This window comes from Anarhichas minor, unplaced genomic scaffold (assembly GCF_050575085.1).
Source record: "Anarhichas minor isolate MPS153535 unplaced genomic scaffold, ASM5057508v1 ptg000007l, whole genome shotgun sequence".
Taxonomy (NCBI): Eukaryota; Metazoa; Chordata; class Actinopteri; order Perciformes; family Anarhichadidae; genus Anarhichas; species Anarhichas minor.
In genome coordinates, this window is record NW_027466453.1 from 13517578 (window position 1) to 13530899 (window position 13322).

General features: G+C 44.2%; 1 protein-coding gene across 1 annotated transcript; it reads right to left on the reverse strand.

The window, feature by feature from the left end:
- Positions 1-414: 414 nt before the first annotated feature.
- Positions 415-8685, reverse strand: ccnf (cyclin F). Its single transcript, XM_076080487.1, has 17 exons — positions 8673-8685; positions 7682-7833; positions 7460-7566; positions 7281-7348; positions 6958-7154; positions 6546-6599; positions 6039-6143; positions 5725-5802; positions 5105-5259; positions 4153-4317; positions 3814-3937; positions 3272-3452; positions 3039-3126; positions 1756-1855; positions 1495-1628; positions 1118-1296; positions 415-864 (listed from the first exon to the last, which is right to left on the reverse strand). Exons 1-17 carry the CDS (start codon positions 8683-8685, stop codon positions 416-418), a joined length of 2349 nt encoding a protein of 782 aa, XP_075936602.1. The 3' UTR covers position 415.
- Between the last annotated feature and the right edge of the window lie 4637 nt (positions 8686-13322).

The following is a 13322-nucleotide window of genomic DNA, read 5'->3' on the forward strand; positions in this document are numbered from 1 at the left end:
TTCTTCTCTCCCCCCCCCCCCCCCCCCCCCCGGAAACGAGCCCGCGAGGTTTCATTTCTTTTACAACAATCTGAGATCTGAGATCGGTTGTTGCAGAAGGCTGTAGACCAACAGAACGGTTCCTGAGGAGAGTCGAGTCGTGTTCCAGTGGTTTCAGAGCGGACCGGCTTGGTTTATGGGAGGTATGTGATTGTGTCTGTAAACGTGTAAATGAAATGAAACGTGATAGAAAGGCGAGTTTCCTGCTAATTCATTTGTTTTCCCTTCCTTGAAAGCCTCTTGATCTTCAGGCAATTGACGGCTCAGTGCGGGCTGACAGGTAACAGCATTGAGAACTGAAGAAAAGTGCTGACGGATCATAACTGAGCAGGGGGGGGGGGGGGGGGGGGGGGGGGTCTCTGGGCAACCCCTCCGTCTATAGGCTCAGAAACCCTGCATTGGCAGAATACTCGTCTCCTTCCTCCTCCTCTTCTCTTTCCACCTCACCTCCGCTATGAGCTGCCGAGTTCTTCCTCTTCACTTGTCTGGTGGAGGTGCCCCGGGGCCTCTGCATGGGCACCAAAAGGCGGAAGCCTGGCTGGGCATTGGCAGAGGCGGTGCCCGGGGAAGTGGTAACGGTCTTGAATGTGCAAGGCATGAGGGTGGCGGAGCAGCACGTGGACAAGGGGCTAACACTCTGGACGGAGGAGTATCCTGAACTGTGATGGTCTGTCGGGAAGGGGAGGGGCTCCTCGTCTTTGCGGTCCTTGCTCACCTCCCTTTCCGCTTCAGAGAAGCTCTCTTCGTCGCTGGACAAGGCTCTGCAGTGCTCCAGTCTCTCGTCTGCTTCGGTCAGCGAGTGCAGTTTGATGAATATCATGGAGGCTGTGAAAAAGAGAAGTGTCCATCGTCATTTGTCCACAACGGAAAGCCTGAATAATGTGCCGAAATATATGTGCTGGATTATTATGCTTTCAACTGCCGCATCCTCTTGAGTTGCTTAATATACTGAGAATGACTCGTGCATTATTCTCCTCTCTATGCATATATATGGGGTACTTAATGGATATGCTTTGCAGAGAAACTGGAAATAAACGTGCCCATCAGCCCCTCTCCCTTCTTTTTCCTCAACACTCACAATCGCAGTCTCTCTCTCCCTCGCTCTCCTCCTCCCGGTCCCCCTCATAACCGGAGGAGGAAGTGTCCAGACTCCAGTCCAATATGTCGCCGAGCAGCGTCTCCTCCTGATTGGACAGCTCCGCTGTGGGTGTGGCCACAAAGCCGGCTCTGTGGGCCTGCATGGCGTCATCGCGTCTCCTAGGGAGGAAGTGGAGAAAGTGGAGAAAGTGCGTTAGAGTGAGTCACCGGAGCGTCTCACCGATGGCACAAACAAACTTTTAACAAGTCCGTCTGTTGCAGAGTACGGGAGCCTCGGCAGTGATCAGAACTGCCAAATGAGCAAGGGGAGAGAGGAGTTGTTTCTAGTAACTGAATACCACTATATCACTGGTTTACCTCTTGTTGGTGCTGGACGGAGAGGCGAGGAAGGTGTGGATGTCCGCTGGCTGACCCGTAGGACTGGGAGGCTCCATCTCAGGCTCCACCTCAGGAATCTCCAAGATCTGACACAGCTCTTTGAAATCTATCACCTTGTGGAAGCCATGAAGTTGTATCAATAAACCCTTTTCAGACAACCATTGAGAGACACACGCTGTGCTACAATAAAAAAAAAAAAATGTGTGTGTTGTGTTCCTATACTGGCAATTAATAAAGTACCTTTTCTTTGCTGATGTGCTGGAAGGCCTCATCTTCAAACCGTTGCTTAACACCAGTGAGAGACACGTGCCTGTAATCTTTGGGAACGTCGTCACTGAAACTGAGGAGACGAGAGTGCGAGGGGAGGGGAGACAAAGGGAAGAAAAATGAGTGAGTCTCATGCAGTTTGCTTTGCTGCATCTTTATAATCAGCTCTTGGGGACAAATCTCGTTACTTGTCCATTTGAGAATTACAGTTTGTCGATACGACGCTCACCTATCAAAGTGACTCACCCTGAGGCACGTTTGTGTGACTCAGTTGGTGATTCACTGATGGTCTCACATACACACACACACACACACACACACACCCACCCACCCCCACACCAAATGATTCCCACCGTCTCTTATGACTGCAGCTCTCTCGGGGCTTCAATACCTTAATGGACATCCATTTTCTTGGTCACCAGACATTATAGACAATCTTACATCTAATCACCAATCCATGGAGGAAAGCAGTATGAAGGTACAGTAACAATCTGAAACTGGACTGAGAGGTTTCTAATAGCATTTTCTGTAGCTCAGAGTAAAATATATAGTGTGTTTACCGCACCATGTTTAACGTTGTAGCCACAGTGGATGCCTTCGGTTATCAAACAGTGCTGCTGTCATTACTCAGCAACGGTCACAGTGGATCATTTTTCTAAAACGTTAGATTTACGTTTTCTTTTGATACTGTATCGTTTTAGCTCTTCAGTCCTTTTAAAATATTCAAATATTCAAACTAAACTCCTTTGTTCGGAGCGCTCACTGAAATACGGAAGCTTTGATGAGGGGTTACGAGCTCTCTTCGGTTTGTTTTAAAGGCTCACGAGAGAAAAGGTTTCGTGAACCACCGTGTACACATGGTTTATTCAACGCTTTTTCAGTTGTATTATTAATACATCTAGCCCATTAGCATCATCTTCCTGTTCTCTGCTGTGAAGAAAATAACACATAAAATGCAAAATACAAAGTCCACATAACAACTTTCCGTGGCAACAATGGCAATTAGCTTTTGGGTTAATTTAAGTTTATTTTTCTTTATAGATATGAGGAGAGACTCACCCTGCTGACAACAGATGAAATGTATTTTTAAGTGCCTTTTTAGAATGTATACAATGTCTATGCTGGCCATGATAACACCACATCACTAGGGCTGAACAAAGGAACCAGAAAAAATAGACCTGCGTGTGCTGAATGTGACTCGACAGACGGAGCGGTTGGAGGAGGAGGAGGATGATGAGAGAAGTGGAGACACTTACCACTTGACATACAGCAGCACAGACAGGGAGGCCAGGGTCTCCTTGGAGAAGCCGGTGTAGTCGACTAACTGGCTGGGCCAGACGGGAGCTGCAGAGATGGAGACAGCAGACATAAGTCAACGTAAACTTAACACTCGACTAAGGCTGTGAACTCTATTTGCAATACGCGTCTGTGTTTAACGGGTGATACGGTGCTTGTCAAACAGGCGTGTTGTGTGTGCGTGTGTTATTACCATAGTGATGTAGCGCTCGTGTAAGCAGTAGTGCAGCGCAGGCCAGTTTGGAGGGCGGTGGAGAGGCGAGAGCGGAGTAGAGCAGCGACAGCTCGCAGACGTAGCTGAAGAGGTGAGCGGTCCGCCTCTCCAGAGGGAGCAGCGACAGCAGCACCTCACCGTAGTCCAGCAGCGTGGGGCTCTGAGGGGGAAGTGCATGAAACCTCTTTATATTCAAAAGGTTCAACATCTTTTATCGGCACTAAGAATTCACATCGTCGAATCTAGTTGCTCACATCTTGCTTATTGTCGAATCATGTTTTTTTGGGGCCATTGACACCCCTTAGTTTAATCTTTATGCATCTATGGAAAGTAGTAGAAAAACACCAAAATTGTTTGTTGCTGTTAATTGTGAGAAGTACGCTTTGTTTCATGACCACGTTTTTCCGCTACTGCGAAGATTGGACTGAGATTGGCGGTTGAATCAGGCTCCTAAGATGGAAACGTCGACTATTCGGGGTCTTCTGCCCTCTACATTATACGAGGACATTGGTTGTACTCACCCTGATCCTTCCCTCCAGCACAGAGACGACCTCCCCCATCATTCGAACCAGGTCCTCATATTTGTAGGTGTTGTCTGTGAGCCAGACGGCTTCACGTATGGTCAGGATTTCTTTACTGATATAGCTGAAAACAAAAAGAACCAAACGTTAAAAAAAGACGGATTTTAATCTATAACTAAATTGTATTTATTCCCAAAAATAATAATAATAAAGGATCCTTCATTTTACCTAAAATATTTCTAACTTCCCAAAAGAGTCTAGAAACATAAACCCTTGAAACTGTATTACAACCGTTTCATTCAAAGTGAAATAAATAAAAAGGCATGTGTGCATTCTCACCGTGTACAAACTACCATGCAGGCGATTCCCAATAACTGGAGGCGGGCCTTGGGGACCGAGCGCAGAGCCAGGTAGCGGTCCACACAACCCACGGTCACGTGCAGCGTCAGGCTGGAGAAATCCTTCATGGTGGTCACCTCCACGAGCCAGTCCACCAGGATGTACCTGGACAGGCAGACCAGCACAAATTGAAGCAATGACAGTGTAACAAGAGGCAAAAGATTGAAGTCTTTAACTGGTTCTGGCAAAATGAATGCCAACAAATTGCCAATATTCTCATCGGCAGTCATTATGTCATTTCCTTTTTATCGGTAGTTTAATAAACAATAAAAAAAATAGACATTTTATGACCCATTTCTGTGCAGATAACGTACAAATATAAATACAAGACGGCGTATTTTTACGTTTGTGGAGCGGATCTCCGTTGAGCATCTGCACAACTGACCCCCTGCTCGCCTGCCTGCTGCAGCCAGTTGATTATAGCGGAAGCGTAGTGTTGCAGCAGACGCTCTGCAAACCATCCGCGTATGTTATGCTTCTAATGTAGCCTGCGTGTCAGGCTAGAAGGCCTGTCTTCTATCTATTTTCATACGCGAGGTGTGCACAGCCCTTTCACACAAAGATGGGTCATAATGGGTCTATATAGATATAGATATATATCTTTACTGGTGGACTGGCTTGTGGAGGCCCTAAACTAGCAGACATTATCTGATCGTAAAATTTTGAAAATCTTGAAATCTCCCTGAAGGCTTTTGTTTCACTTTATTCTCTGAGAAGCCACTCGTGCTGGTGTTCCGTTACATCTACTCTTCAGTAATGTCATTAGAGAAAGCCAAGATGATCAGAACACAGCGAGTCATCGCAATGACTAACAGGACAATTCAAATAGTCTAGACAGATAATAATACAACAACGATCTGTGATCATGCCAGTGATATCACGATCTGTGTACCTCATGGTGTCCTTGATGCCTTGCCTCAGGATGCCCTGAGCGCAGTGTCGTGATGCCGGGTTAGAGGAACCGAAGAGCTGAGCCACCAGGTCAGAGCAGGCCTTTGCCTCCAGACCCAGCGGATTCCCACCGCTGCACACTTTAGCCAAGGAGAGCTGAGGAAAGACGACATCATCTGTTCATCAAATGTCTCAGAACGGCTGTGAATGGCTCGACAGCTTGTTGAATTTGATCACGCTGTAAACAATGAGGCAGAGTACTGCAATAGTCTGCTGCTGTGATTACAGAGCTTGTGATTGGGACGAGTCGAATTTGATTCAATGGAGCAGCTTTGGCAAAGCTTCAAAAAGGTGATCTCTTGACACTGCCAGATATGCTTCAATAAGAAGAACTAACAACTCTGGACAAAGAGGAGTGGGAAATGACAGAGAAATGAAACAAAAGCATGACGGATGAAAAGCCGTCAAAAGACAAAACACATCAGTGTCTTCTGCATCATTACAGTGAACCACCGAGGGCAAATAAAGACAAAGAAGGCCATCACAAGACATTAAATCGACTGCTGCATCAATGTACTGGTAATTCTGTCTTCAATCACACACACACACACACACACACACCTGTGCCTCCCAGCATCCTTTGCCAGCATAGTCCCTGAGGGTTCGGATACACTGGAGGTACCTGCCTGGATCGGCCACCTGAAATTAATATATATATTTAAAAAAAACACATATATATCTCTTGTTTGACCTCATTTCTCAATGAATATACTTGCTACAATCAATAAAAACAGTGTTTTGTTGTTAGCCTTTTAATCAATTGAATGCATGTATGAAGTCTTGACATGGAGAAACTGTACAGTAGCCTAAATAAATAAGGTCAACGTATTGAAGTTTAACTCCGATTAGAAAACTAAATAGAGATTCTCACTCACCGCTGCTTTCCGGTTGTGCTCCCACAGCATGTAGGAGCTCTGTAGACAGCCAGCCTGCGACGACTGCTCCAACATAGATACGGCCTCCGAGCGTCTCTCATCGCCCTGGAAAACGGTGACACGGTTCCAGATGTGAGTGAAAGACCTCATTAAACAAAGCGTTCTGTTCTTAGATGCTAACAAAGCGGTCAAACATCGTCTCGTCGACGCATTAATGCTTGTGTGACACGATACCGAAAAAACCAACCAGAGTTCAATGGAAGTGATGTGATGTCATTTTTCATACTATCAAAGAACAAAGCACACCGGGGCCGCAAGTAAGAACAATCAACATGGCCGGTTGCAACCACGGTGTGATACGAAAGAATCGGGAAAACAACAACCGCCCCACCTGTGCCGTTAATAACTAGTCGAACAAACCCCTGTGAGCAATACACTTTGACCAGAGGCCAACAGAAACCTGGTTGGCCTCACCCAAAACAGAGACAGATTCACTGTTACACTCACTTCAAACAGCTGCAAAACTCGGGCCAAACAGTGCAACAAGGGTCCTCTCTTCTCCTGTGGATCAGAGAAAAATGAATGAATGAATGAACACGTACGTGATATAATTTGAATGATCTACTTTATAAACACTGTGCATTCTACTCTACACTTCTCCGATATTGTGAAATTATTATGGAGTCGTGAATGCGATGTTAATTTAAGCCATGGCAGCATCTCCACTGAGCAATAAAAGATCAGCCTTGTTCAGAGCTTTATTTGGTGGTGTCATGATAAAAGCATTGAAGCTCATCATATTGTCTGACCTCATATTTGCATTAAAGAACAGAAAGGGACTATTTAAGAACATTATTGGTGCTAAAAAATGAATGCAGCTTCATCCTCCATCCTCTTAAACGGGCTTAGCCAAACCTACCACGTTGTTGTCACACTCCGCCTTGAGACGGTCAAACACCACGGCCTTGCAGCAGCTGCCGGTGGGCGACCACGGCGGGCGAATAAACACCCAGATGAAGGGATCAGTCGTGGGAGAGCGCAGGCTCTCTGCCAGGCTGAAGAAGTGGGAGGCCTTGCGGCCGCAGACGTCGGCTCGCCCCTCATCGCTCAACAACGCTGGTGGAGAGAAACAAGACACAAAAGAGTGAGGCGCTGTGGAAATCATCAAGAGGGTTTCATGTCCCAGTTTCATTTTGGCCTTAATTTAACCAGGATGCTCTTGTTGTGTAGTGCTTAACTTACGTCCTTCGTTGTACAAATAAGCAATCCCTAGCTTCACAGCAGCTTCAAAATTCCCTTTATCAGCAGCTCTGAAAGAAGATAAGATGTTTCAGGTTAAAACTCACGCAGAAGAGAATAAATACATCTGTTTTTCAGGAGCTGGGTGCTTTTTTTGTTGTATTTGACAGAAGTGAGTGTACCTCTCAAACAGCCATAAGGTTTTGGGGGTTGGCCACGTGTCCCTGAAACTGACGCGGGCCCATACACTGGAGTGGTTGTCAACAATGTCCCGCAGCTGGGAGTGAACCTGTGTAGAGGTCAAGACAATCACCAAACGTGAGGTCAAGCGGCACACACACACACACGCACACACGCTAGAGGTCGGGTAGTAGTGTTACAGTGTGTACAGTGTGTTTACTCACGGCTCTGACAGACAGCAGGTCCTCAGCGGAGAGGCACTGGAGCACACAGAGGAGGACCTCCTCAGGTAGAGACAGCAACGTGAGGGCTGGGGTTCGCTTACGCACACGCTTCCGAGCCGGGACAGTGTAGCATTTTGAACAACGGCAGTGTACTAAGGACAGAAAAGGGTAGTTTAAAGTTAGACACTTCAATAACAAGTTTCCAATACTTTGGCATGGGTGCAAGAAGCAATATAGTGTTAAACACATTTGAAGTGCGCACACACACACACACACACACACACACACACACACACACACACACACAATCATCCAAAAGCATTTCACATCTCAGTGCAAGGCCCACAAACTCATTCTCACGTAAATGTCAGATCAATATTTGTACTTAATTTTAAGGCCAGTAGCTGATAGTCAGACACACACCACGGTGGAGGTTATGGCTCCACATTCAAAAAAAAAAAAAGCCTAACGTAAGGCATCTTCAAACTCTCTGTTTGAATGCTCAAATGTTTAAATTCCTGGAAGGATACTTACCTAAAAAAGTATCATAACAAGCTTATAACATCGTATTAATAAAGTGTTGTAAGCATTAACAGCCTTCTAACGACGGCGAGCTGAGCGTCTGACTGAAGTCAAACCAAGTGAGCGCCCAAATTTCCCTCCTGTGCTTCAAATGCAACTAACGTTAGGTCACGACTACCAAGTTTAAAATGAGTTATTTTATTGCTTTTTTTAATTAGCACAGCTTACAGTGCCAGGAGGGACACACATATTGCCAGCATTCAGCCATTTGAAACTAGTTTCTTACAGAAGGTACCCATGGCTAATGTTACCCCGGGTTAACGTTTGAGTTGGCTAGGAGGTAATAACCAGTGCTAACTCTATTTAAATAGCGAGAATTAAACGCACGTTCACAAACACTCGCTTTACATTACGTCATGCCCGTATTTCTAGTAGTAAGAGTTAGTTTAAGTGGACTTAAGCTACTTACCGCCCGCTTTCATTGCAAAGTGCAGTCTCCCTCCTCAAACAGCGATGCCTGTAGCTAATGTTACAGCACTGAGCGGCGATTCAAACGTTACGGTGATACTAGCTAGTTATAACACACAAACAAGACGTACAGAATATTTCAACAGTTACAGTGTTACACCACTGCTCACTGCCTCTGGTGTGCTGTAGTAGTTGGCTAAAATCTTAACAAGTTGTTAGCTGTTCGCCTGAATTCAAATTCAAGCACGAGTCCTCACTTGGTTGGACCCGCCCCCAAAGCTACTCTAGCACCGCCCGCGTTCACCGTTTAAACGCAAGATTCAATCTGATTGGTCAGACCTGGTGACGCCCATCTACCGCATAGTAGCCCTCTGATTGGCCTAGCGCCAAGACCGGTAGTACCGATTGGCCAGATTTTATAAACTGAACAATATCCCAAGATCATTGGACAACGTAACGCCATTTCGAACTACGCGCTCGCCGGTGAATGTATATGATTGGTTGACCTGATTATGAAGACCGTCTACAGACCCGCCTATTTATTGTAGATTGTGGGAAATGTAGTTAAACAGGAAATGCAGTTTAAAGGTACCCCGTTTAAAGGGACAGCGTCGAACAAATCCAGAGATGACTTTTTATTATGGCAATACCGAAACTATTCCAACAACAAGCAGAGAAGGTGCTTTGAACACAGGCTCCTGGTACCACATTGTTTTCTTAGACCTGATCTGGCCTGTGTTTGTCCATGGCACGATGAGATAGCAAATGTTGGATGAAAAAAGCACAAAAAAGATTGCTCGTGAAGTGAGCATTATTAGATTTTTGACCGTTTTGGCTAAGCTGACAAAAAAACAAAAAAATGTAACATTTTATTTATTCATTAAGCCGTTTGATGATCATTTCTGTAAATTGTATTTTAATCTCCCCACGTTATGGTCAGAATGTTGTTTTTAAAAAGCCACTGTAATGCTTTCAAATCCCTTTTGATCAATTTAGAGTGAATTTTAAGATAGTTGGGTCTTAAAGAAATCTTTGCCACAGAAGATGAGGCGGGAAGTGCATATTCAATTGCTATGATACTGGGTTAATCAAGAGAAATGTGTAAAATGTAAAGAAAGAAAACTTTGGTGGAGCAAATATGATTATTGATGTGTTCCTGTGATGCAGCACAATAGGAAATCATATTGTCGGTCGCCTTGCTCTTTCGCACATTTCACACACACACACACACACACACACACACACACACACACACACACTTACAATGTATCAATTCATCAATATTTGACAGAGCAGAGATTTCAAAAGAAGAGCCACAGATTGGTTTTGGACTCTGATGCAGCTGCCTTTGAGGAAATTGCAGAAATGACAGCATGATTAAAACCATTGTGTTGGATCCCCATTGGGAATAGACTTTGGCTGAATAGTGTCCTCTTGCTGGTCTTTTGAAGAGGGTAAAAGAGCAGAGTACACTGCCAGTAGTAATCATTTGTTCCTTTCAGGCTCACTATTGATCTGCAGCTCATCCAATCTCATCATCACCTTAAATAGCTTTAGTTCAATATGACCTATCACTGAATGGTTGTCTTTAAAAAGAGTAGAAGAAAATGTATTGTATGTTTAAAACAAACAATATTTTTATATATATTTCACAGCCTATCGGGCAAGCCCTTTAATTAATACAATTCTTCGTGTTCTCCTATAAATGCGAACTGCAGCCTGTGTGTCTGTATTCATTGAGGCATGTCATTCTTGCTGCGTCTACTGGAAGTGTTGTATAATTCAATTATCTTGTGAGTGACCTCAGACGGGGCAGAGGCTGTGACATCGTCAATTGGATGCAGTTACTGTTCCCATAGAAACCCCAACCATTTTCTCAGTAAAACACAAAGTGACCAGTAATGGCTATAGGGGAAAGCGATCGGTTGATGCTTTCAGCCTAAATTGAAAACAATTATACCAATAAAACAATGCACAATGTGCTCACTAAACAGTGGGTCCAAGTCTACAATTATGTTCCCTGAGCAATCATTATTTATAGCATAATTTTTCTGAAAATGTGTTGTTGTAAAGCTGCCGCCTCCCACAGGAAGTAATTGGGTTTGATGTGAGAGCGATGACTTCATAGGAGCGCTCCTGATGCAGCGAGGTATTAATTAATGAAATACAGAGCAGAACACATTTTGAAAAAAAGCTTTTGATTATCTATAAGGCGGACATTTGTTGAGGAGATTAAGAGAAAGATGGGAAGTACGGTTATTCATGGGGGGGGGGGGGGGGGTAGAAAAACACTTTGTAATATCTTTTTGTTTGTCTGGCAATGTGTCATATTCCTCTTCATCCAGAAATGATCAAAAACAATCAGCGTTGGGTGCATGTGACAGTCCCCTCCGTACTCTCTTTAAGTATGCGAGTGATTCAATCCAATAGCTTCTCATCACATATGATTCTATTACACTATCTACACTGAGACTGCATTTTAATTTCATTTTTGCATGTGATTTAATTTGACTGTCTGGCCAGTGTGATTTCCATCCACACCTGTGTCTCCAAAACCGCTGCCGAATTTAAATGTAACAAAAGCATAATTTGGAAATGTCACAGCAGGCAGTGACTAATTCAATAAGACAGAATTTTGCACAGATGCTGTTGATCGGGAATTTGAATAAAACATGAATGAAGTCATCAGGCGTGGAATCAAATCCAGACTCTGTGATGTCACTTCGTGCTGCCTGTTTTTCTGGCTTTGCATTTTAAACTGATGTCAGCTTTGCATAGTTCAAACTATGATAAAAGCCAAATAGCACTGAATGCTCAGGTTTGAAGCCAAGTTCTGGAAATTGAGAGGCGGATGAGTTGCTCCCATCTGGTTTCCTGTAATCTGTGCTGACCCTAGCAGTCCAGCTGACCACTTCCACTTCATCTGCACTTGTTCCCCCCGTCGGCCTCTTTATTCAGACCTAAACACTGCTCCCTTCACACCCAAAGCCGTTTCCCAGCACAGTTACCACTGAATGATCAAACGTGTTCTTTCTTAATGAAATACAAAATAAACTCCTGGTGAACTGAACCAACTGAACCAGTTGGACAGGCCTGTGCGATGACAACGCATAATAATAGGTTAGTCAATGTGTGGGTAGTTTGCCTGTGTTATCATTATGCCAGTAGAGGGTGTCATTTATTCTGCTCGATTCTGGCCCGCCTGTTTTCCTAACAACCAAAGGATCACACATGTCTCTGGGTATCTGACCAAGTCATTCAAGCTGGCAGCACATGGCAATGTGTCTATATACAGCATCGAAATTTCAAGCACAGGGGAGGCTGAGGTGGTCTCGTCAACCAAAGATGTTTTTTTGAATGTTCTATGTACATGGTTAAGTGAGGTGACAACTATAATCTAATGTGCACACTGTTCAAAATAGAGTAAAAACAGTGTAAGTTCATCGTCTCCTCACTAGATCGATTGTGAGAGAGCTTATCGCCTCTTCCCTTTGGATGATTCTGAATAATCTCCCAAAGAAAGCAAGTTTAATACAAAGGGATGTATTTAATAAATACTTACTTTCACCTCAGGCAATAAAGTAGAATCTCACAGTTCAGTTCAGGTAACATTTATTTAATACAACAAATACAATGTACATATAAGTAAAAATATACAGTAAAAATATAAAATTGTCATATATACAGCACCAAATATTAGAGGGCACACAAACAAGACATATTTCGTTGTCACTCGCTCGTGACAAACAGCGTTGGCAGACAGCGTGGCTGTCTACTGGGTGAGGGGAGTATCTCCCCCGCAGCAGAGCGAGGTAGACTTTCCCTTTAGTTTTTTCAAAAAGGCAGACGGGAAATCACTTCACATCTCTATCAAACTAATTCTGGTCACCTGCCATTAATATTTAGTGTCAACTCACTGTCACAATACAGCTTGAAAATCAGCAAGTACAAGTATGCAACCACAATTTACTACACTGCACTGAGCTAAAAAAAAGAACTTACACATCATGTTTTTTTTGCCAGTACAAGAAGGTTCAGAGAAGACTTACTTCACATCGTTTATCTTGGCATTTTCACTGCTGCTGCCAGTAATGCATTATAGCCCCCAAGAATAATACTGCTCTGTTTGGGATGGCGGATCCCAACCGGGTCTAACCGCAGGGATAGCTCTCCACTCCCACCTTTAAGTGAAAGGAATGACCTCCCAAGCTCTGCTTTTGTCTTCCACCATTACCTCCTCATCCGCCCCCTTCTACAAGCTTAATAGAGTTTGGCTGACAACCAGTAAGCAACAGAACATCTAAATGCACAGTGAGCCGCGAAGACATGTGTGAGAGTGGACTGATTGCATGTTGAAGCAGCTGGCCTCCAGGGCGGTCTTTGGCATTGTGTGTTAACTGCTACCTCTGGATGCATAGACACATTTTACTCAGCAACGTCACCACTCTGGTAGCCAGAATCGCCAAAACAGTGATCAATAATAGCTCTCAAGGGTAATGGGGTGCTTTTGCGCGGCCCTTCACATGGAGACAAACTGACTGGACTCCTTTCAGCTATACATTCTGTGATTTGCACTTTCTACTTCTGTGATTTGTATTTTCCATCCCATGTTACATTCAGTGGCGAGAATATTTAAGACAAGACAAAAAAA